Below are 24,147 nucleotides of genomic sequence, written 5' to 3' on the forward strand. Positions count from 1 at the left end.
CCCAGACCTTAGTCCAGAGCTCCCCAGCCACAAAGGCTAGAAACTAGGAACGCTCTTCAGTTGTTGGCCTTTCTTTGTTTGCAGAAGCGAATGTCTGTGACGGAGGGTGGCATCAAATACCCAGAGACGACTGAGGGAGGCCGCCCCAAGCTTGGGGGGCTGATGGACCCGAGGCAGGGGGTGATTGAGCGGACTGGCCGCTGCCAGACATGCGCAGGTCAGTGCTGGGGACTGGGTGGGATCCCAAAGGGAGGTGGGTTGGGTCCTCAAAGAAAACTAGGGTCAACACCTGGAGGCCTCTGAGATGAGTGGGAGCTGGGAGGAAAGCACTGGGTGTATGTCCCACAGGAAACATGACAGAGTGTCCTGGCCACTTTGGCCACATTGAACTGGCCAAGCCTGTGTTTCACGTGGGCTTCCTGGTGAAGACAATGAAGGTTTTGCGCTGTGTCTGCTTCTTCTGCTCCAAACTGCTTGTGGACTCTGTGAGTGGGGAACAGGCTCTGGTCTGGGTGGGGGGGTGCTTGGTAGGGGGACAGCTTCAACTGACCCTGCTCTGCCCTGTCCCCAGAACAACCCAAAGATCAAGGACATCCTGTCTAAGTCCAAGGGACAGCCCAAGAAGCGGCTCACACATGTCTACGACCTTTGCAAGGGCAAAAACATCTGCGAGGGTGGGGAGGAGATGGATAACAAGTTTGGTGTGGAACAACCTGAGGGTGACGAGGATCTGACCAAAGAAAAGGTGACTGGGACTGGCAGAGACTTTTGGGAAGGAGGGGTCAGAGGCCTGGAGGGAGAAAACGAAGGGAAGGACGCGGCGTAACAGGAGGGGTTGGCCTGGTGTGGAGGGAAATGACCCAAGCTCTGGACTCTGATGGTCCCTGTCTTTCCTCGGAAGGGCCATGGTGGCTGTGGGCGGTACCAGCCCAGGATCCGGCGTTCCGGCCTAGAGCTGTATGCGGAATGGAAGCATGTTAATGAGGACTCTCAGGAGAAGAAGATCCTGCTGAGTCCAGAGCGAGTGCATGAGATCTTCAAACGCATCTCAGATGAGGAGTGTTTTGTGCTGGGCATGGAGCCCCGCTATGCACGACCAGAGTGGATGATTGTCACAGTGCTGCCTGTGCCCCCACTCTCCGTGCGGCCTGCTGTTGTGATGCAGGGCTCTGCTCGTAACCAGGTCAGTGGCTCCAGGGCTCTGCCTGTTAGCTGGAGGGTGAGGTGTCTAAAGGGAGGAAGCGCTGTAGGTGAGGCTGGGGTGTGCCTGGGGGATGGATGGATGGACCTGGGTTTGAAAATCCCCTGCCACTTACTAGCTGTATGGCCTTTAATGAGTCCCTTTACGTGGTTAAAGGCCACAAAGGTGTTTCTGAGTCTATAAATGATAGTGGGCAGTCCTGCCTCCTGGGGCGTATGAGGATGAGAGCTGTGCTGTGTGCCTGGCACGTGCCTGCCAAGCGCTGGCAGTGGTGGCTGGACCATGATGATTCTGACTTCCTGCCTCAGGATGACCTGACTCACAAACTGGCTGACATTGTGAAGATCAACAATCAGCTGCGGCGCAATGAGCAGAACGGCGCAGCGGCCCATGTCATCGCAGAGGATGTGAAGCTCCTCCAGTTCCATGTGGCCACCATGGTGGACAATGAGCTGCCTGGCTTGCCCCGTGTGAGTCAGCATGCTCCCCACCCCTCTGTGGATTGGAGCCAGGGTGGGGGCTAGCATGAGGCCTCAGAGCTCTGGAAGAGGGCCCAGTGCTGACTTTCTGGGTTGCCCCCACCCTGTGTTTTTTCCTCACAGGCCATGCAGAAGTCTGGGCGTCCCCTCAAGTCCTTGAAACAGCGGTTGAAGGGCAAGGAAGGCCGGGTGCGAGGGAACCTGATGGGCAAACGAGTGGACTTCTCGGCCCGCACTGTCATCACCCCCGACCCCAACCTCTCCATTGACCAGGTCGGCGTGCCCCGCTCCATTGCCGCCAATATGACCTTTGCGGAGATTGTCACCCCTTTCAACATTGACAGGTGTGTCTCCGTTGGAAAGCCCTTCCCAGAATGGCTAGGGAAGACATGGCCTCAGTGGCAAGGCTTCGAGAGTCTGCTCATCCTACCTTGGGTGTGGGCTTGGAGCGAGGAGGAGTTGAAGTTCTGAAGTTTAACTTCCACTCAGGGCTCTGGGGTGAGGGTGGCTGCAGGGGCTTTTTAGGAAGCATTGAGTTCATTGCACCTCTTACCTTCCTAGACTTCAAGAACTAGTGCGCAGGGGGAACAGCCAGTACCCGGGGGCCAAGTACATCATCCGAGACAATGGCGATCGCATTGACTTGCGTTTCCACCCCAAGCCCAGTGACCTTCACCTGCAGACCGGCTATAAGGCACGTAGCAGGCCAGGGCCTCTCTCAGCCACCTGAACAGAAAGCTTTCTGAAATGGGGCAGGCTGGGATAGGCCATCTGAGTCTGTCTTGTTCATTGGGATCCAGACTTGACTGTCTTGTTAAAGGCTACTGCTGCCTAGGTGTACAGGGAGCTGCTGGCCTCTGGCATTCAGGGTGGGGGTGGCATAAACCCAGGGGCACCATGCACATGGCAAGGAAGAGGGATCTGTGGAGCAGCAGTGCAGAAGGCTTTATGTTCGAAATGTCTCTTTTTTTTCCCCGACTGAGTTCCTTGAGATTGATGGATGCTGTGTATCATTCATCCCTGATAACCTGGTGTTTGGCCCAGGGCCCAGGGCCTTGTCCAGAGGAGTGTTATTAAGTGTTTCAAGTGAATTAGCACCGTGGTATCATCTCTCAGTTTGCAAAGGACTTTATTTATTTAAGAAGAAGACAGTATTGCTCTATCACCCAGGTTGGAGTGCAGAGTGCAGTGCTATGATCTTGGCTCACTGCAACCTCCACCTCCCAGGCTCAAGCGATTCTCCTGCCCCAGCCTCCCGAGTAACTGGGATTACAGGCACGCGCCACCACGCCCAGCTAATTTTTGTATTTTTAGTGGAGACGGGGTGTCACCGTGTTGACCAGGCTGGTCTCAAACAAATGACGTGCCCGCCTCAGCTTCCCAGAGTGCTTGGATTATAGGCGTGAGCCACCGCGCCCGACCTGCAAAGGATTTTAGGTCCATTGTCCTTTCATTCTTAGATACCTCCTTCACTGAGACCTTTTCCTTACCTCACCTCCCTAGGTGGAACGGCACATGTGTGATGGGGACATTGTTATCTTCAACCGGCAGCCAACTCTGCACAAAATGTCCATGATGGGGCATCGGGTCCGCATCCTCCCCTGGTCTACCTTTCGCTTGAATCTGAGGTCAGTCCCTGGCTGAGGGAAGCAGGTTGGAACTGGGGGGAGGCCAGTGGCGGGTGCCAGGCCAGGTGGCTCCTCGAGGTTTCGCTGCAGACATCTTCCCAACCCTGACTTTTCTCTTTCACTGTAGTGTGACAACTCCATACAATGCAGACTTTGATGGGGATGAGATGAACTTGCACCTGCCGCAGTCTCTGGAGACGCGGGCAGAGATCCAGGAGCTGGCCATGGTTCCTCGCATGATTGTCACCCCCCAGAGCAACCGGCCTGTCATGGGTATCGTGCAGGACACACTCACAGCAGTGCGCAAATTCACCAAGAGAGACGTCTTCCTGGAGCGGGTGTGTGTCCAAATGGAAACCTGGCTCACGTGGGCGGTGGGGCTCCTGGATGCAAGGTGGAGGCTGGGAGGAAGAGCTGTGTGTTTTTTCCTGACTTACCCAGCAGTGGTCTGTGAGATTGCCTTTTCTGGTGGGCGAACCAAAAGGGGGTTAGGAAAACTCAGAGGCCAGAAAGGTGTAAGGCATTAATTCCTCATTTAATTCCTTAAAATTTCTTTCTTTTTTTTCTTTTTTTTTTTTTTTTGAGACAGTCTTGCTCTGTTGCCCAGGCTGGAGTGCAGTGGCGCGTTCTCAGCTCACTGCAGGCTCCATCTCCTGGGTTCCTGCCATTCTCCTGCCTCAGCCTCCTGAGTAGCTGGGACTACAGGTGCTTGCCACCACGCCCGGCTAATTTTCTGTATTTTTTAGTGGAGACGGTGTTTCACTGTGTTAGCCAGGATGGTCTCGATCTCCTGACATCGTGATCTGCCTGCCTCGGCCTCCCAAAGTGCTGGGATTACGGGCGTGAGCCACTGCGCCCGGCTAATTCCTTAAAATTTCATGTAATACCTGGTATTGTCTGTAAAGGAAAGGTAATAAAGGAAAGGTAAACAGAAAAATAAGTAGGACCTGGTTAAAATTTTATTTTTGTATTTTAACCTTCACTTATTTTCTAATTATTAAAATAAATTTATGCTTATTAAAGAACAAAAAAAATTTCGCTATTACAACGAATTTTTAACTAAAAGTTTTTGCGACTGGGCATGGTGACTCACACTTGTAATTCTAGCACTTTGGGAGGCCAAGGCAAGGCACATCATTTGAGGCCAGAGGTTGGAGACAGCCCTGACCAACATGGAGAAACCCCATCTCTACCAACAATACAAAAATTAGCCAGACGTGGTGGCAGGTGCCTGTAACCCCAGCTACTTGAGAGGCTGTGGCAGGAGAATTGCGTGACCCCAGGAGGCGGAGGTTGCAGTGAGCCCTGATCGCACCATTGCCCTCCAGCCTGGGTAACAGCGCAAGACCCTGTCTCAAAAATAAAAGTTTGGAAAAAACTTCTCCTGTCATCTTTGCCTCCAAAATCTGGCTTTCTCCCTTGGGCAGGGAAACCTCCCCAACATTTCTCTCTCATCCCTGAGATGTGGGGCCTGCAGTCTGACTTCCTGTCTACGTTACTTTGTCTCACAGGGTGAAGTGATGAACCTCCTGATGTTCCTGTCAACGTGGGACGGGAAGGTGCCGCAGCCGGCCATCCTGAAGCCCCGGCCCCTGTGGACAGGCAAGCAGATCTTCTCCCTCATCATACCTGGTCACATCAATTGTATCCGTACCCACAGCACCCACCCCGATGATGAAGACAGTGGCCCTTACAAGCACATCTCTCCTGGGGACACTAAGGTAGGGCCTGGCTTGTGGTTATGTGGGGACAGAATCTGGACATAGGAGCCAGCACCAGAGCGGGGGACCTGAGTGGGTGCTTTGTCCTTAGGTGGTGGTGGAGAACGGGGAGCTGATCATGGGCATCCTGTGTAAGAAGTCTCTGGGCACGTCAGCTGGTTCCCTGGTCCACATATCCTACCTAGAGATGGGCCATGACATCACTCGCCTCTTCTACTCCAACATTCAGACCGTCATTAACAACTGGCTCCTCATCGAGGGTGAGCATGGAGGCGTGGTACCAGGACCTTTCTGTGAATTCTCTAACTTCTTACTGTCCTTCCATCCCTTTCTTTCCTCCTTGGATTTGGTGCCCCCTGCTTCTACTGTTGGCTATAATTCCATTCCATGTTTCTTAGAGGTCCAAAGGGGTTTGCTGATGCCTTTCCCTGTCTCTAGGTCATACCATTGGCATTGGGGACTCCATTGCTGATTCTAAGACTTACCAGGACATTCAGAACACTATTAAGAAGGCCAAGCAGGATGTAATAGAGGTGAGAGGGAAGGCCACCAGAGATGGAATAAGGGGTTTCCAGGGACTTTGAAGTTAGCATCATCAAGAGCAAAGGGAGTGTAAAGTTAGAGGGAAGGGGCGGGGAGTAGGGATTGATGTCTCACCAAGAGCTCTGCCTCCAGGTCATCGAGAAGGCACACAACAACGAGCTGGAGCCCACCCCAGGGAACACTCTGCGGCAGACCTTTGAGAATCAGGTGAACCGCATTCTTAATGATGCCCGAGACAAGACTGGCTCCTCTGCTCAGAAATCCCTGTCTGAATACAACAACTTCAAGTCTATGGTCGTGTCTGGAGCTAAAGGTTCCAAGATTAACATCTCCCAGGTGAGGAGCCTTGTCTTTCCACATACGGGGCCACACTGAAGTTTGGGAGGAGGAAGGAAGGTGTTTGCATGTATTAGGGTCAGGAGGATCACGGGAGTTGGGAAGAAATCTTGGGAACTGTTATTCTTAAGGCAGAGGGAATTCAGTACACCCCACCTTTCTGTTTCCCAGGTCATTGCTGTCGTCGGGCAGCAGAACGTGGAGGGCAAACGGATTCCATTTGGCTTCAAGCACCGGACTCTGCCTCACTTCATCAAGGATGACTACGGGCCCGAGAGCCGTGGCTTTGTGGAGAACTCCTACCTAGCCGGCCTCACCCCCACCGAGTTCTTTTTCCACGCCATGGGGGGTCGTGAGGGGCTCATTGACACGGCTGTCAAGACTGCTGAGACTGGTGAGGCTTTCCTTAGGGGTCTTCCTTGGGCTGTTACCAGGGACTGCTGCAGGCTGAGAAACCCCTGACAGGTGGGGAGTGGAAATGCTCAGGCTCCTATTCCCAGGGTATAATTCTGGCCCTTGTGGAAAGAATAGAGACTCAAGAGTAGGCAAACACCCTTGTTTGGATTGCTGTGCAGCATTCCGCAGTGCAGGGATAGAGCTTTCCAGGGCTCTGCTGGCCTGTCCCATTGGGGTGGTGCCTGCTGGGCTTTTTGTCCATCTAGTGGTAGACACTGAGTTTTCATTCAAAGGTCCTAGACAAAGGGAATACTAGCTGACTCTTTTGAGAGTCAGTTAGGTTACGGCCCCAGCCTGGGTCTTTGGGCTTTGTCATCCCCTTTTTGCCTTGGGTCCTACAACTGATTACTTCCCTCCAGGATACATCCAGCGGCGACTGATCAAGTCCATGGAGTCAGTGATGGTGAAGTACGACGCGACTGTGAGGAACTCCATCAACCAGGTGGTGCAGCTGCGCTACGGCGAAGACGGCCTGGCAGGCGAGAGCGTTGAGTTCCAGAACCTGGCTACGCTGAAACCTTCCAACAAGGCTTTTGAGAAGAAGTGAGGAGGCGGGCAGGCGGGTGGTTCTCGCCCCTGGGGCTCAGGGCCTGAGTAGTAGGATTCCTATACCTATTCCAGAGAGATAGCCTGGTATGTGTCTTGCACTAGAGCTTACCTTTCAACGTCCTTTTCCCACCTATCTGAAACAGCTGTGTGACACGGGGGAGGAGGTGGATGGAGGTGGATTTAAGATCAGTCCCCATTTTGTCCCTGCCGATATTATAAAGCAGATGCAGAGGGGTGGGCCTGTACTCAGGTCCCACTGGCAGTCCTTGGGCCTGAATTTTTCTCTGTCCAAGATTCTTGCCTCCAAACCACTGTACCTGGTCGGCTGTGCACGTTTGGGAACCTTAGAGCGCATTTTGTGGGGACCAAGGTCCCAGAGCCTACCTGCCCACTGGCTACCCCTTGCACTTCCAGGTTCCGCTTTGATTATACCAATGAGAGGGCCCTGCGGCGCACTCTGCAGGAGGACCTGGTGAAGGACGTGCTGAGCAACGCACACATACAGAACGAGTTGGAGCGGGAATTTGAGCGGATGCGGGAGGATCGGGAGGTGCTCAGGGTCATCTTCCCAACTGGAGACAGCAAGGTGTGTGTGGCTGGGAAGTGCTAACACTAGAGATGTGCCTCCCTGGATGGCTGTCCCCAGACACAACCCTCCCTCCATATCCTCCTCCCTCAGGTTGTCCTCCCCTGTAACCTGCTGCGGATGATCTGGAACGCTCAGAAAATCTTCCACATCAACCCACGCCTTCCCTCCGACCTGCACCCCATCAAAGTGGTGGAGGGTGAGTACCTGCTTAGGGGTCTCCCAGCCAGGCTAGGGGATAGGAGACTGCTGGGCCCTGGTCTGATGATCTCCTCACCTCTAATTGGTCCCCAGGAGTCAAGGAATTGAGCAAGAAGCTGGTGATTGTGAATGGGGATGACCCACTAAGTCGGCAGGCCCAGGAAAATGCCACGCTGCTCTTCAACATCCACCTGCGGTCCACGTTGTGTTCCCGCCGCATGGCGGAGGAGTTTCGGCTCAGTGGGGAGGCCTTCGACTGGCTGCTTGGGGAGATTGAGTCCAAGTTCAACCAAGCTATTGTGAGTGTTGTTTTCCTCCTTTTACCTGTTGACTTCTGTGGTTTCCGAGAAGAGCCCACTTCTGTCCACAATCACCTAATAATAGTTGTCATTCATGGAGAGACTACTGTGTACCTTACCAAGTCCTGTGTTTGGGCCATTATCCCTTTGTACCATCATGGCTTTAAAACACTCCTAGCGTGGGAGGGTTTGTTAGTCCCACGTTGCAGAGAAAAACTGAGGTTTGGGCTGGGCGCAGTGGCCCATGCCTGTAATCCCAGCACTTTGGGAGGCCGAGGCAGTCGGATCACAAAGTCAAGAGATGGAGACCATCCTGGCCAACATGGTGAAACCCCGTCTCTACTAAAAATACAAAAATTAGCTGGGTGTGGTGGCGTGCGCCTGTAGTCCCAGCTACTCTCTGGAGGCTGAGGCAGGAGAATCACTTGAACCCTTGGAGGCGGAGGTTGCAGTGAGCTGAGATCATGCCACTGCACTCCATCCTGGTGACAGAGCGAGACTCTGTCAAAAAAAAAAACAAAAAAACTCAGGCTTGGAGAGAGAGACTGGATTGTATGATGGTCATATAGGAAGTAAGTGGCATGACTAGGATATGACATAGAATTCTTTTTTTCTTCTTCTTCCCTGCACTCCCTGCTGTGTGCAGAGTCTAATTTAGATAAAGATAGGGAATTAGGGCTGGGTGTAATGGCTCACACCCATAATCCCAGCACTTTGGGAGGCCGAGGTGGGTGGGTGGGTCAGGAGTTCTAGACCAGCCTAACCAACATGGTGAAATACAAAAATTAGCCAGGTGTGGTGGTGCGCGCCTGTAATCCCAGCTACTTGGGAGGCTGAAGCAGGAGAATCGCTTGAACCCGGGAGGCGGAGGTTGCGGTGAGCCGAGATTACACCTTTGCACTCCAGCCTGGGCAAGAGAGCGAGACTCTGTCTCAAAAAAAAAAAGGAGTAAATAGAAAAAAAGATTTATAGATAGTGGAATATGCTTTCACTGGCTTTAAGGATTTTATAGGATAATAGGGTAAAGCACTGTCATAGGTGTACCTCTGAACCTGTTTACTGTAAGTCAATTTTTATAAATTAAATAATTAAAAATGTATTAGGGAACACCATAGAACATGGCTGAAAGAAATTTAAAAAGACCTAAATGAATCTGGGTGCTGTGGCCTACTCCTGTAATCCCAGCACTTTGGGAGACTGAGGTGGGCAGATCACCTGAGGTCAGGAGTTCGAGAACAGCCTGACCAACAGGAAGAAACCCCACCTTTACTAAAAATACAAAATTAGCTGGGTGTGGTTGGCATATGCCTGTAATCCCAGCTGCTCGGGAGGTGAGACAGGAGAATCACCTGAACCTGGGGGTGGAGGTTGCAGTGACCCGAGATTGCGCCATTGTACTCTAGCCTGGGCAACAAGAGTGAGACTCTGTTTTGTTTTTTTTTTTTTTTTTTAAACCCCTAAATGAAAGACCTCTCGTGTTCATGGATTGGAAGACTTAATATTGTTGAATAGCACTACTTCCCAAAGTGAGCTGTATAGATCCAATATAATCCCTATCAAAATTCCAACTGGTTTTTTTCACAGACATTTATAACTTGATGTTAAAATTCATATGGAAATGCAAAGGATATAGTATAGCCAAGACAATATTTAAAAGTAACAAAAGTTGGACAACTCACATTCCCTGATTTCAAAACTTACTACAAAGCTACAGTAAGCAAGACAGTATGCTTCTATCATAAAGATACATATAAAGACTGATAGAGTAGAATTGAGAGTCCAGAAATAAACCCTCACATTTATGGTCACTTGATTTTTTGCAAGAGTCCCAATTTAATTAAATGGGGTAAGAATACTCTTGTTAGCAAATACTGCTAGGGCAACTAGATACCCACATGCAGAAGAATGAAGTTGGATTCCTACCTCATACCATGTACAAAAACTATCTCAAAACGCCTAAATTCAAGAGCTGACACTATAAAAATACTCTTAGAAGGAAACTTGAATAAGTCTTCATGACTGGCTTAGGCAGTGAATTCTTAGGTATGATACCAAAAGCATAAGCATCCAAAGGAAAAAATAGATGAATTGGACTTCATCAAAATATAAAACTTCATGGTTCATAGTACACTATCAAGAAAGTAAAAAGATAACACAGAGAATGGGAGAAAATATTTGGAAGTCATCTGATAAGGGCCATACATATAGAATATGTAAAGGACAATATAGCAGGTCAATAAAAAGTCTCAATGGATTTCAATACTTGTTTCCTGGGTGGGTGCGGTGGCTCACGCCTGTAATCCCAGTACTTTGGGAGGCTGAGGCGGGCGGATCACCTGAGGTCGGGAGTTTGAGACCAGCCTGACCAACATGGAGAAACACCATCTCTACTAAAAATACAAAATTAGCCGGGCTTGGTGGCGCATGCCTGTAATCCGAGTTACTCGGGAGGCTGAGGCAGGACAATCACTTGAACCCGGGAGGTGGAGGTTGCAGTCAGCCAAGATCGTGCCATTGCACTCCAGCCTGGGCAACAAGAGTGAGACTCCATCTCAAAAATAATAATAAAAGGCCAGGCACGGTGGCTCACGCCTGTAACCCCAGCTTTGGGAGGCCAAAAGGGGGTGGATCCATGAGGTCAGGAGATAAGAGACCATCCTGACTAACATGGTGAAACCCCGTCTCTACTAAAAAAAAATACAAAAAATTAGCCGGGCGTGGTGGCAGGTGCCTGTAGTCCCAGCTACTCGGGAGGCTGAGGCAGAAGAATGGTGTGAACCTGGGAGGCGGAGGTTGCAGTGAGCCAAGACCGCGCCACTGCACTCCAGCCTGGGCGACAGAGTGAGACTCTGTCTCAAAAAATAACATAATAGCCTGTAATCCCAGCACTTTGGGAGGCCGAGACGGGCGGATCATGAGGTCAGGAGATCGAGACCATCCTGGCTAATACGGTGAAACCCCGTCTCTACTAAACAATACAAAAAACTAGCCGGGCGAAGTAGCGGGTACCTGTAGTCCCAGCTACTCGGGAGGCTGAGGCAGGAGAATGGCGTGAACCCGGGAGGAGGAGCTTGCAGTGAGCTGAGATCCGGCCACTGCACTCCAGCCTGGGTGACAGAGCAAGACTCCGTCTCAAAAAAAAAAAAAAAAAATATATATATATATATATATATATATATATAAAAAAAATAATAAAATTTAAAAACATGTTTCCCCGAAGAAGAGTACTACTTATGTAAATGATCAGTAAGTGCATGAAAAGATCCTCAACATCATTAGCCATCAGGGATAATGCACATGAAACCAGAGCGATGTGCCACTTCATGTCCACTAGTGTGACTGTAATCCAAACACAGATAATAACAAGTGTTGACAAGGATGTGGAAAAATTAGAACCCTCATACATTGCTAGTAGAAAAGGTACAACTGCTTTAGGAAGTTAAACATAGAGTTACCATATGGCCCAGCAGTTTCATTCCTAGATCTACACACACACACACACACACACACACACTCTCAAGAGAACAGAAAGCATACACACACACACACACACACACACACACACACACGAGAACAGAAAGCATATGGCCACGCAAACATTTATACACAAATGTTCATATCAGTGTTACTGTAGTTAAGCAGTGAAAACAACTTAAGTGTCCACTGATGAATGTATAAGCAAAATGTGGTAGATCGCATATCCATTCGAGGGAACATCATTCAGCAATAAAAAGTAATGAACAGGCTGGGCGTGGTGGCTCACGCCTGTAATCCCAGCACTTTGGGAGGCCAAGGCAGGCAGATCACTTGAGGTCAGGAGTTCCAGAACAGCCTGCCCAACATGGTGAAACCTCATCTCTACCAAAAATAGGAAAATTAGCCAGGTGTGGTGGCACACGCTTGTTATCCCAGCTACTTGGGAGGTTAAGGCAGGAGGATCACTTGAACCTGGGCAGCAGAGGTTGCAGTGAGCTGAGTGAGATTGCATCACTGTACTCCAGCCTGGGCAACAGAGGGAGACCGTCTCAAAAAAAAAGTAACAGCCAAGCACAGTGGCTGATGTCTGTAATCCTAGCTCTTTGGGAGGCTGAGGTAGGAAGATTGCTTGAGCCCAGAAGTTCAAGACCACCTTTGGGCACATGGCAAAACCCCATCTACAAAAAAATTTAGCCGGGTGTGGTGGAGTGCCCCTGTAATAACAGCTACTTGGGAGGCTGAGGTGGGAGGATCACCTGAGGCCAGGAGGTTGAGGCTGCATTAGTGAGCTGAGATCATGCTACTGTACTTCAGCCTGGGTGACAGTGAGACTCTAAGGAAAAAAAAAAAGTAATGAGCTGTCAAGCCACAGAAAGACAGTGATAAGCCAGATGCGGTGGCTCGTAACTATAATCTTAACACTTTGGGAGGCCAAGGCAGGAGGTTCACCAGAGCCCAGGAGTTGGAGACCAGCCTGGGCAACATTAACGAAATCCTGTCTCTACCAGTGATGAACTTTAAATGTATATTTACTTAGTGGAAGAAGTTAGTCTGAAAAAGTTAGATGCTGTGTGATTACAGTTTAATTTCATATGTGACTATCTCATAACACATATGGGGAGCTTCCTATTTAGCTGTTATAGAATGAATATTTACCCGGTAATTTTAATGTAGGTTTAGAAGTTTGAATCTTGGCCAGGTGCAGAGGCTCACACCTGTAATCCTAGCACTTTGGGAGGCCGAGGCGGGTGGATCACTTGAGGTTGGGAGTTTGAGACCAGCCTGACCAACATGGTGAAACCCCGTCTCTACTAAAGATACAAAAAAATATTAGCTGGGTGTGGTGGCACACACCTGTAATACCAGCTACTTGGGAGGCTGAGGCAGGAGAATTGCTTGAACCTGGGAGGCAGAAGTTGCAGGGAGGCAGAAGTTGCAGTGGGCCAAGATTGCGCCATTGCACTCCATCCTGGGCGACAGGGTGAGATTCCATCTCAGAAAAAAAAAAAAAAAAGAAATTTGGATCTCAGATGGTATAGTAGCTTTCTTTGGATGTGCTGCATACCAGGTGCCAAATGGTGTCCTATAAATGGAAGCTCTTGTGTGAGGAAGGGGATGATCAAATAGGAGTTTTTTTTTTTCTTTTAGAGTTTGTCTGCCTTTTCCAAACTCATCTACCCATGTCCTTTAAGGTTACAGTTCTGGCCCTGACTGTGATAAGCCAGATGCGGATCCGCATCCTGCTCTCATTAACCGAAAGAGAGGCGTTGGCTTTGTCTGATGCTAGCTTTTCCTCTTTTCCTTAGGCCCATCCTGGGGAAATGGTGGGAGCTCTGGCTGCACAGTCCCTTGGAGAACCTGCCACCCAGATGACCTTGAATACCTTCCACTATGCTGGTGTGTCTGCCAAGAATGTGACACTGGGTGTGCCCCGACTTAAGGAGCTCATCAACATTTCCAAGAAGCCAAAGACCCCTTCACTTACCGTCTTCTTGTTGGGCCAGTCTGCTCGAGATGCTGAGAGAGCCAAGGTAGGGATCCAGGGGTGCTGGGCTTCTTGGCAGGAAGAAAAGAACAACTCAACTGGGCGCGGTGGCTCACGCCTGTAATCCCAGCACTTTGGGAGGCCAAAGCGGGTGGATCACCTGAGGTCAGGAGTTGAAGACCAACCTGGCCAACGTGGTGAAACCCCGTCTCTACTAAAAATACAAAAATTAGCTGGGCGTGGTGGCGCGTGCCTGTAATCCCAGCTACTAGTAGGGGCGGAGGCAGGAGGATCGCTTGAACCTGGGAGGCAGAGGTTGCAGTGAGCTGAGATTGTGCCACTGCCCTCCAGCTTGGACAAGAGCGAGACTCCATCTCAAAAAAGAAAAAACAAAAGAAGAACTCTTCCCGTTGAATAAAGGGTTTTGGATTCCCTTGATAAGGAGAGTTAGAAGAGGCCTTTAGAGGCCGGGCACGGTGGCTCACGCCTGTAATCCCAGCACTTTGGGAGGCTGAGACGGGCGGATCACGAGGTCAGGAGATCAAGACTATCCTGGCTAACACAGTGAAACCCCGTCTCTACTAAAAATACAAAAAATTAGCCGGGCGCGGTGGCGGGCGCCTGTAGTCCCAGCTACTCAGGAGGCTGAGGCAGGAGAATGGCGTGAACCCAGAGGGGCGGAGCTTGCAGTGAGTGGAGATCGCGCCACTGCACTCCAGCCTAGGGGACAGAGTGATACTCCGTCTCAAAAAAAAAAAAAAAAAAGCCTTTAGAGCTACTCGGTTCTCTGTGTCATGGACTTCTCTCTGTTCCCAGGATATTCTATGCCGCCTGGAGCATACAACGTTGAGGAAGGTGACTGCCAACACAGCCATCTACTATGACCCCAACCCCCAGAGCACGGTGGTGGCAGAGGACCAAGAGTGGGTGAATGTCTACTATGAAATGCCTGACTTTGATGTGGCCCGAATCTCCCCCTGGCTGTTGCGGGTGGAGCTGGATCGGAAGCACATGACTGATCGGAAGCTGACCATGGAGCAGATTGCTGAAAAGATCAATGCTGGTAAGCCTAGGAGGGCAGGCCTGGCTCAGGAGCCCCACTGTCTGTGCCATCACCTGTCGTGTTCACTGCACTTGAGCCCCTAAAGAGCTACCCACCCTCACTCCGTCCACGTACCAGTTCCGCCCATCCAAGGCATCCTCCAACTCTCCAGGTCCCCTCTGCACTCCCTTTCTCTTCTCAGTGTTCCCCCTTCCCCTTTCCGAGGGCTTCTATGAAAAAGGAAGTTTCTGTGAGGAGGAGTGGGGAGCCAAAAGAGCCTTGCTCAGAGGGAGCTGCGAATGGACAGTGCCTGGGGCCAGTCCTGTTAGCTGCAGCCTTTCTCATGGCTCCTCGCCCCACCAGGTTTTGGTGATGACTTGAACTGCATCTTTAACGATGACAACGCAGAGAAGCTGGTGCTCCGTATTCGCATCATGAACAGCGATGAGAACAAGATGCAGGAGGTAATAGGGGATCTAGGAAGAAGTTGATGTGTCATGTGTAGAACTCATGAATCATGTTAGGGACCAAAGAAAAGATGCAGTCAGCACTGAGGGGGGCCGGGCGCGGGGGCCAGGCCTGTAATCCCAGCACTGAGGGGGGCTGGGCGCGGGGCCCTGGGCCTGTAATCCCAGTACTGTGGGAGGCTGAGGTGGGTGGATCACCTGAGGTCAGCCTGACCAACACGGAGAAACCCCATCTCGTGTTACTAAAAATACAAAATTAGCCAGCCATGGTGGTGCGTGCCTGTAATCCCAGCTACTCGGGAGACTGAGGCAGGAGAATGGCTTGAACCCAGGAGGCGGAGGTGCGGTGAGCCAAGATCATGCCATTGCACTCCAACGTGGGCAACAAGAGTGAAACTCCGTCTCAAACAATAAACATTGAGGGGTGGGTCGTACCCACCTAATTTCGGGATAGGGAATAGTGATGAGCAACGATTTTCTTTTTTTTTTTTTTTTTTTTTTTTTGAGACGGAGTCTCGCTCTGCCGGCCAGGCTGGAGTGCAGTGGCCGGATCTCAACTCACTGCAAGCTCCGCCTCCCGGGTTCACGCCATTCTCCTGCCTCAGCCTCCTGAGTAGCTGGGACTACAGGCGCCCGCCACCGCGCCCGGCTAGTTTTTTGTATTTTTTAGTAGAGACGGGGTTTCACCGTGTTCGCCAGGATGGTCTCGATCTCCTGACCTCGTGATCTGCCCATCTCGGCCTCCCAAAGTGCTGGGATTACAGGCTTGAGCCACCGCCCCCGGCCCTGAGCAACGATTTTCAAAACCCACAGCACCGGCTGAGTAGATAAAACAGCTGGTGTTGAAATAGGAGATAGGAGTGCCTCCCTGTTGCCCTGTCCCCTGGCTTTCCTCCCCCGAGCCTCCTGCAGCTTGCTTTGCTTAGGGAATACAAACCCCAGCCCTGAGGCAGGGGCCAGACTTGGGGGCAGGTTGCATAGTAGGAATTGCTCTGTCCTAGGGGAAGTCGTGTGACAGGCATAACAAGACCCATGAAAAGGCTGGATCACTGACTTCACTCCTGGGCATGGCTCCTGCGATATTTGTTTAGCACATGTTGGTGCCTGATGCTTTAGTAATAAAAACTGAAGAACTCAGGCCGGGCGTGGTGGCTCAGACTTGTAATCCCAGCACTTTGGGAGGCCGAGGCGGGCAGATTACCTGAGGTCAGGAGTTGGACACCAGCTTGACCAACATGGAGAAACCCCGTCTCTACTGAAAATACAAAATTAGCCGGGCATGGTGGTGCATGCCTGTAATCTCAGTTACTCGGGAGGCTGAGGCAGGAGAACCGCTTGAACCTGGGAGGTGGAGGTTGCAGTGAGGCAAGATGGCGCCATTGCACTCCAGCCTGGGCAACAAGAGTGAGACTCCATCTCAAAAAAAACAAAAAAAACTGAAGAACTCACACTGAACCTGCTGTCAGAAAACAGTTATAAAAGCATTGATAGGTCTTGATGGAATACAATATATGGCCATTAAAAGAGATCACTGTCATGCCAGCGGCAGCCTAGGTGAACATGCGGTTAAGTGCTGGAGCAGGGAATGGTGTGTGTTTGGGTACAGTGGTTGGAGGACATGACACTTTGATGGAGCCCGCCTCTCGCTAGGCAGGACTGCACCAGAGTGGAAGTTGTTATAGGTTGGTGAGATTTGGGTACCTTTCCTTAGGCTGCTTTTAATATTGTAAAATCAGGATAAAAAGTCTCACTGGAGAGTTGCTGGAACCTGGGGCGTAGAGGTTGCAGTGAGCCGAGATCATGCCATTGCACTCCAGCCCAGGCTGATAACAACGAAATTCCGTCTCAAAAAGAAAAACTGTCCCACTGGAAGTGTGAGGGGCAGAGCCTGGTGACTGACTTGTTAGGCCCTCAAGGAGGCTGTAGTTGGAGGTGAGAGCCGGGGAAGAGACCAGAGGATGCCGAGTGCTGACCTCATTCTCGCTGCAGGAGGAAGAGGTGGTGGATAAGATGGATGATGATGTCTTCCTGCGCTGCATTGAGTCCAACATGCTGACAGATATGACCCTGCAGGGCATCGAGCAGATCAGCAAGGTCAGCCGTCCCCTCCGCCACCGCCTTCCTCCTCCCGCTCCCCGATTCCCCGCCCTGCCCACCCTGAGCACGCTGTCTTTCCCACAGGTGTACATGCACTTGCCACAGACAGACAACAAGAAGAAAATCATCATCACAGAGGACGGGGAATTCAAGGCCCTGCAGGAGTGGATCCTGGAGACGGACGGCGTGAGCTTGATGCGGGTGCTGAGTGAGAAGGATGTGGACCCCGTGCGCACCACGTCCAATGACATCGTGGAGATCTTCACGGTGAGCCCTAGTGTGCTGCCCAGCGGCCTTTCGTGGATCTCTGGCTCTCAGGCCCCTCATTCTGTGCTGTCCACTCACAGGATTTCCTCAGGCTCAGACTTTTTCTGCCGGAATCCATTTCTGAGTGTGGGATGTCCTGGCTCCTGACCCCCTCCCTGGATCTGGGTGGTGGCAGAAGCAGGAAAGAGAGCAGAGTTGCTCAGTCCTGACCCTCCCGTCTGCTTCCCTCCCCTGTGCCAGGTGCTGGGCATTGAAGCTGTGCGGAAGGCCCTGGAGCGGGAGCTGTACCATGTCATCTCGTTTGATGGCTCCTATGTCAATTACCGACACTTGGCTCTCTTGTGTGATACCATGACCTGTCGTGGCCATTTGATGGCCATCACCCGACACGGAGTCAACCGCCAGGACACAGGACCACTCATGAAGTGTTCCTTTGAGGAAACGGTAACAGTGGAATTTATGAATAGGGCAGAAGGAGGGAGCAGTGTGGGAAGAAGGGCGCCCACTTTGGGCGGCTGGGCTGTGGTGATGGGACAGCCAGGTGCTGTGTGTGGTGGGGTCTCATGGGGCCTGTCTGCTCTGTTCAGGTGGATGTGCTTATGGAAGCAGCCGCACATGGCGAGAGCGACCCCATGAAGGGGGTCTCTGAGAATATCATGCTGGGCCAGCTGGCTCCAGCCGGCACTGGCTGCTTTGACCTACTGCTTGATGCAGAGAAGTGCAAGTATGGCATGGAGATCCCCACCAATATCCCCGGCCTGGGGGCTGCTGGACGTGAGTATGAGGCCCTAGCTGCCCAGTACCTGCCTGCATTGGCGAGGCGGTGGGGCAGGCCGTGGGTGGGAGGGTGTCACTAGTCTGTTGTTGCTGTTCTTGCTCCTCACGATTTCCTGTGTGCCTCTTTGCAGCCACCGGCATGTTCTTTGGCTCAGCACCCAGTCCCATGGGTGGAATCTCTCCTGCCATGACGCCTTGGAACCAGGGTGCAACCCCTGCCTACGGCGCCTGGTCCCCCAGTGTTGGTGAGTAACCTGATCCAGGAAGAGGGCCCTCCAGGTGGTTCAGAGGTGGGTGAGCTGGGATCATGAACAGCAGCCATTGTTGGAACTCTTGAAGGCCGCAGAGGGCTATTGAAAGGTGGGCAGGAAGAATTGGGGGCATTTGATCTTCAGCTCTGGCCTTAACTTGCTTTTCTCACTCTATAGGGAGTGGAATGACCCCAGGGGCAGCTGGCTTCTCTCCCAGTGCTGCATCAGATGCCAGTGGCTTCAGCCCAGGTTACTCCCCTGCCTGGTCTCCCACACCCGGCTCCCCGGGGTCCCCGGGTCCCTCAAGCCCTTACATCCCTTCACCAGGTGAGCTGTCGCCATCTGTCGGGCCAGGTTTGTTTCCTCCTCAGTTCTGGGTGAGTCTGTCCATTACTCATCTCCTTTGTTGGCTGTTTCCCCACAGGTGGTGCCATGTCTCCCAGCTACTCGCCAACGTCACCTGCCTATGAGCCCCGCTCTCCTGGGGGCTACACACCCCAGAGTCCCTCTTATTCCCCCACTTCACCCTCCTACTCCCCTACCTCTCCATCATATTCTCCAACCAGTCCCAACTATAGTCCCACATCACCCAGCTACTCACCGACCTCTCCCAGCTACTCGCCCACCTCTCCCAGCTACTCACCCACCTCTCCCAGCTACTCACCCACCTCTCCCAGCTACTCACCCACCTCTCCCAGCTACTCGCCCACTTCCCCTAGCTACTCGCCCACCTCTCCCAGCTACTCGCCGACATCTCCCAGCTACTCGCCGACATCTCCCAGCTACTCGCCAACTTCACCCAGCTATTCTCCCACTTCCCCCAGCTACTCACCAACCTCTCCAAGCTATTCACCCACCTCCCCCAGCTACTCACCCACTTCCCCAAGTTACTCACCCACCAGCCCGAACTATTCTCCAACCAGTCCCAATTATACCCCAACGTCACCCAGCTACAGCCCAACATCACCCAGCTATTCACCTACTAGTCCCAACTACACGCCTACCAGCCCTAACTACAGCCCAACCTCTCCAAGCTACTCTCCAACATCACCCAGTTATTCCCCGACCTCACCAAGTTACTCCCCTTCCAGCCCACGATACACACCACAGTCTCCAACCTATACCCCAAGCTCACCCAGCTACAGCCCCAGCTCGCCCAGCTACAGCCCAACCTCACCCAAGTATACCCCAACCAGTCCTTCCTACAGTCCCAGCTCCCCAGAGTATACCCCAACCTCCCCCAAGTACTCACCTACCAGTCCCAAATATTCACCCACCTCTCCCAAGTACTCTCCTACCAGTCCCACCTATTCACCCACCACCCCAAAATACTCCCCAACATCCCCTACTTATTCCCCAACCTCTCCAGTCTACACCCCAACCTCTCCCAAGTACTCACCTACTAGTCCCACTTACTCGCCCACTTCTCCAAAGTACTCACCCACCAGCCCCACCTACTCGCCCACCTCTCCCAAAGGCTCGACTTACTCTCCCACTTCCCCTGGTTACTCGCCCACCAGCCCCACCTACAGCCTCACCAGCCCGGCCATCAGCCCGGATGACAGCGATGAGGAGAACTGAGGGCTCGTGGGGCGCGGCAGCGGGCTAGGGTCCAGGGCAGCTTGCCCATGCTGCTGTGCAGTTCTTGCTTCCCTCGTGGGGTGTCACCCCCAGCCCAGCTCCCTTGTACATAAACGCCTTGTGGCAGAGCTCTTGGTGAACTTCTGGATCCCGTTTCTGATGCAGATTCTTGTCTCGTTCTCCACTCATGCTGTCAGAACCCACTGGCCCAGTGGTGTTCTCATTCCTACCCCACCCACCCCTTGCCTGTCCCCAAATTGAAGATCCTTCCTTGCCTGTGACTTGATGTGGGGGCGGGTAAAGGGCATTTTAACTTAGGGGTAGTTCCTGCTCTGAGTGGTTACAGCTGATCCTCGAGAAGAACAAAGCTAAAGCTGCCTTTTGTCTGTTATTTTATTTTTTTGAAGTTTAAATAAAGTTTACTAATTTTGACCAAAAATGTGACCATGGAGTGCTTCATTGGGATTCAGGGGACCCACAGGCCCTGCCTCCTGCCTTCTGCCTCCTGCCTCCTGCCTCCTGCCTCCTGCCTCCTGCCTGGGCTGCTGCTGATCTGTTAGCGGGAGGGGACCTTCCAGTCACTGAGCCCGCGCACAGCCCCTGCTCTGTGCTGAGTTTGTTGTAGTCACAACAGATGCATCTCTTGTCCTGCATTAAGGTGATACTAGCCATAACAGCTTTTTAACCTGTTTTACTGATCGTCATAAATAATTTGGAAAGTGTAGAAAGGTATAATGCAGAGGGGGAGAAATGATCACCCTTAATCCCACCACTAGGAGGCATACTTTCTTTTGTATTTTTTTCCTACACTTTTCTTGAGTCACTAACAAATGAACAAAAATGTACTTTTATTTTGGCCTCGAACCAAGAATGAAAAGATGATATAGATGCTGTAATACAGAAGCTGAAGTTAAAGGATTTGGGGGTAATATGTTGGTTTTAGCTGGCCATTTTTTCCCCCTTCATTAGCACCTTAATGTGGGTATCAATGTTCTACATCCTCTGCAAGTCATTTCTGGTTTATTTTAGGTATTTTTATTTTATTTATTTTTGAGACAGTCTCGCTCTGTCACCCAGGCTGGAGTGCAGTGGCACAGTCTCGGCTCACTGCAACCTCTGCCTCCCAAGTACCTGGGATTACAGGCGCCCACCACCATGCCCAGCTACTTTTTGTATTTTTAATAGAGATGAGATTTCACCCTGTTGGCCAGGCTGGTCTCAAACTCCTGATTTCAGGTGAACCGCCCACCTCGGCCTCCCAAAGTTCTGGGATTACAGGCGTGAGCCGCTGCGCTTGGCCTATTTAGCCTTTGCTCTCATTCCTGAAAGTGAGTTCCCCGTGACATCATTCCCCTTCCGCCTAAAGAACTTTTAGTATTTCTTACAGAGCAGCATTGCTGGTGACAAATGATCTTAGTTTTCTTTTTGTCGGGAAATGTCTATTTTGCCTTCATTCCTAAAGAATATGTTCGCTGGAGATAGGCTTCTGGTGTGACAGGTTTATTTTTTTCTTTTAGCCCTTTTTTTTTTTGGTTTAGGAGCAGAGGTTTAGTACTCAAAAGATAGAGAAAGGAGAACAGCTCTCTCTCTCCCTTGTGGGAGAGGGGCTTCTGAAAGGGAAGTCCTTAAGATGTCCTATCTTCCGGCCCTCACAGTTTCTAGTGAGAAGTTCACAGTCTTTGGGATCATTATTTCCTGTTATTTTTCTCTCAATCCTTTCAAGATTTTCTTTTTATCTCTGGTTCTTTGGTTTTTGACAGTTTGGCTTTGGTGTGTGTATTGGAGTTCTCCAGCAGAACCCCTGGGGGAGATAGATATGTCTCTTCTGTGCTAATAATCACATTACTTCTATATGTGATTATATATATACATATGTTTTTGTTTTTTCTATTTATTGAGCTTCCCCACAGCAAAAATGAGGGGTTTTGTCATGGGAATTGGCTCAAACGATTACAGGGACCAAGAAGTTTCACAATCTGCCATCTGTAATCTGGAGAACCAGGAAGCTGGTGGTGTAATTCAGTCTGAGTCCAAAGGCCTGAGAACTGGAGGTGGGGTGGTGGTGGTAGTGGTGGCAGTGGCAGTGGTGGTGCTGGTGTAAGTCCTAGAGTCTAAAGACCCAAGAATCAGGAGCTCCTAGGTCCAAAGGCAGGAGAAGTTGGATGTCTGAACTCAAGGAGAGGACTCACCCTTCCTCTTATCTTTTTGTTCTTTCCAAGCCCTCACTTGATTGGACAATGCCCAACTACACTGGTGCAAGAGAACCTTACTCAGTCTACCGATTCAAATGCCGATCTCTTCAAGAAACACTCTCACCGACACACCCAGAAACAATGTTTTTCCAGCTCTCGGGGCGTTCCTTAACTCAGTCAAGTTGACGCATAACATTAACCATCACCGTGTGCCCAGGCATAGTTTTCTCAGTTATCCTGTTTGGGTTTCCCTGAGATGTTTTGATTCTGTAGAATTGTCTTTTAGCGTATTTGGGAAGTTTTTAGACATTCTTTCAAATATGTTTTTCTGTCCTATTCTTTCCTTCTGAGAATTCAGTAGCATGCCTACTAGGCTTTTTGATTTTCCCCCCCCCACAGATTTTTGAGGCTCTTAATCATCTTTGCAAATTTTTCTCTCATTCTTTTTTTTTTGAGATGGAGTTTCACTTTTGTTGCCCAGGCTGGAGTGCGATGGCGTGATCTTGGCTCACTGTGACCTCCGCCTCCTGGGTTCAAGCAGGTCTCCTGCCTCAGCCTCCGGACTAGCTGGGATTACAGGCATGCACCACCACACCCAGCTAATTTCGTTTTTTTTTGTTGTTGTTTTTTTGTTTTTTGTTTTTTGTAGAGACAGGGTTTCACCATGTTGGTCAGGCTGGTCTTGAACTCCTGACTTCAGGTGGTCCACCCACCTTGGCCTCCCAAAGTGCTGGGATTACAGGTGTGAGCCACTGCGCCTGTTCTGGGGGGCACATTTTAATCAGCAAAATCATCAACAAAAACTTTAAAACTATGAAAAACATGTCATTAAGTAGATTGAAAATAGAAAACTAGAAAACTAGAAGGTAGAGCTCTCAACAGAGCCTTGTCTATCCTCAGTGGTGAGCATGTGCGTTGGGTGACTCAAATTTTTCACCAGTTTGCTCATGTCTGCAAATGGCCACAAATACTGATTTTAAAGTTATAAATAAATTTTAGGAAGTAGGTGAATTTGCAAATATTAAATCCACAAACAATAAGAATCAGCTGTATGTATGTATCTTCTCTTTTTCTCTTTCTCTCCCTCTCTCCATTTTTTCATTCATCCTAAGAATATATATATAATTTTTTTGAGACAGGTTTTCACTCTGTTGCCCAGGCTGGAGTGCAGTGGTGCAATCTCAGCTCACTGCAGCCTCAACCTCCCAGGCTCAAGCGATCCTCCCACTCAGGCTCCTGAGTAGGCAGAACTACAGGTGTGAGTCACCACGTCTGGCTGATTTCATTTTTTGTAGAGACAAGGTGTCACTATGTTGCCCAGGCTGGTCTTGAACTCCTGAACTCAAGCAATCCTCCCTCCTTGGCCTCCCAAAGTGCTGGAATTACAGGCATGTGTCACTGTGCCCAGCTAGGTTGTTCATTTTTGTTTTTCTTTTTCATTATTATTATTTTTGGGGGGTGGAGTTTCGCTCCTGTCACCAAGGAATGCAACGGCACAGTCTCGGCTCACCTCAACCTTTGCCTCCTGGGTTAAATCGATTCTCCTGTCTCAGCCTCCCAAGTAGCTGGGGAGTACAGGCATGCACCACCACACCCGGCTTTTTTTGTTTGTTTTGTTTTGTTTTGAGATGGAGTCTTGCTCTGTTGCCCAGGCTGGAGTACAGTGGCGTGATCTTGGCTTACTGCAGCCTCCACCTCCTGGGTTCAAGTGATTCTCCTGCCTCAGCCTCAGAAAACTCTGTTGCCCAGGCTGGAGTGCAGTGGCGCCATCTCGGCTCACTGCAACCTTTGCCTCCTGGGTTCAAGCAATTCTCCTGTCTCAGCCTCCTGTGTAGCTGGGATTACAGATGCCACCAGGCATGCCACCATGCCCAGCTCATTTTTTTTTTTTTTTTTTTTTTGTATTTTAGTAGAGATGGGGTTTCATCATATCGGTCAGGCTGGTCTCGAACTCCTGACCTCAGGTGATCCGCCCATCTCGACTTCCCAAAGTGCTGGGATTACAGGCGTGAG

The 24,147-nt window shown here is 50.8% G+C and overlaps 1 protein-coding gene across 2 annotated transcripts in view; it reads left to right on the forward strand.

The window, feature by feature from the left end:
* The window catches only part of POLR2A (RNA polymerase II subunit A), a 34,190-nt gene extending 13,809 nt beyond the window's left edge, over window positions 1-20,381 (forward strand). Inside the window, exons 2-29 of one of the 2 annotated variants that reach the window (XM_077970203.1) lie at window positions 85-217; window positions 349-485; window positions 572-745; window positions 902-1,183; window positions 1,510-1,671; window positions 1,804-2,024; window positions 2,242-2,374; window positions 3,184-3,308; window positions 3,436-3,646; window positions 4,820-5,029; window positions 5,121-5,289; window positions 5,468-5,562; window positions 5,705-5,908; window positions 6,080-6,302; window positions 6,724-6,907; window positions 7,328-7,499; window positions 7,593-7,698; window positions 7,794-7,999; window positions 13,282-13,506; window positions 14,277-14,523; window positions 14,866-14,966; window positions 16,959-17,063; window positions 17,151-17,365; window positions 17,537-17,777; window positions 17,921-18,107; window positions 18,242-18,355; window positions 18,539-18,688; window positions 18,786-20,381. In XM_077970203.1, coding sequence (XP_077826329.1) covers window positions 85-217; window positions 349-485; window positions 572-745; window positions 902-1,183; window positions 1,510-1,671; window positions 1,804-2,024; window positions 2,242-2,374; window positions 3,184-3,308; window positions 3,436-3,646; window positions 4,820-5,029; window positions 5,121-5,289; window positions 5,468-5,562; window positions 5,705-5,908; window positions 6,080-6,302; window positions 6,724-6,907; window positions 7,328-7,499; window positions 7,593-7,698; window positions 7,794-7,999; window positions 13,282-13,506; window positions 14,277-14,523; window positions 14,866-14,966; window positions 16,959-17,063; window positions 17,151-17,365; window positions 17,537-17,777; window positions 17,921-18,107; window positions 18,242-18,355; window positions 18,539-18,688; window positions 18,786-19,942 — 5,889 coding nt within the window. In that variant the 3' untranslated portion in view covers window positions 19,943-20,381. The remainder of the gene's footprint in view (window positions 1-84; window positions 218-348; window positions 486-571; window positions 746-901; window positions 1,184-1,509; window positions 1,672-1,803; window positions 2,025-2,241; window positions 2,375-3,183; window positions 3,309-3,435; window positions 3,647-4,819; window positions 5,030-5,120; window positions 5,290-5,467; window positions 5,563-5,704; window positions 5,909-6,079; window positions 6,303-6,723; window positions 6,908-7,327; window positions 7,500-7,592; window positions 7,699-7,793; window positions 8,000-13,281; window positions 13,507-14,276; window positions 14,524-14,865; window positions 14,967-16,958; window positions 17,064-17,150; window positions 17,366-17,536; window positions 17,778-17,920; window positions 18,108-18,241; window positions 18,356-18,538; window positions 18,689-18,785) is intronic. The other variant, XM_015118513.3, reaches the window with a different exon arrangement.
* The last annotated feature ends 3,766 nt before the right edge of the window (window positions 20,382-24,147 follow it).

Source organism: Macaca mulatta, chromosome 16 (genome assembly GCF_049350105.2).
Source record: "Macaca mulatta isolate MMU2019108-1 chromosome 16, T2T-MMU8v2.0, whole genome shotgun sequence".
In the NCBI taxonomy this organism is placed as follows: Eukaryota; Metazoa; Chordata; class Mammalia; order Primates; family Cercopithecidae; genus Macaca; species Macaca mulatta.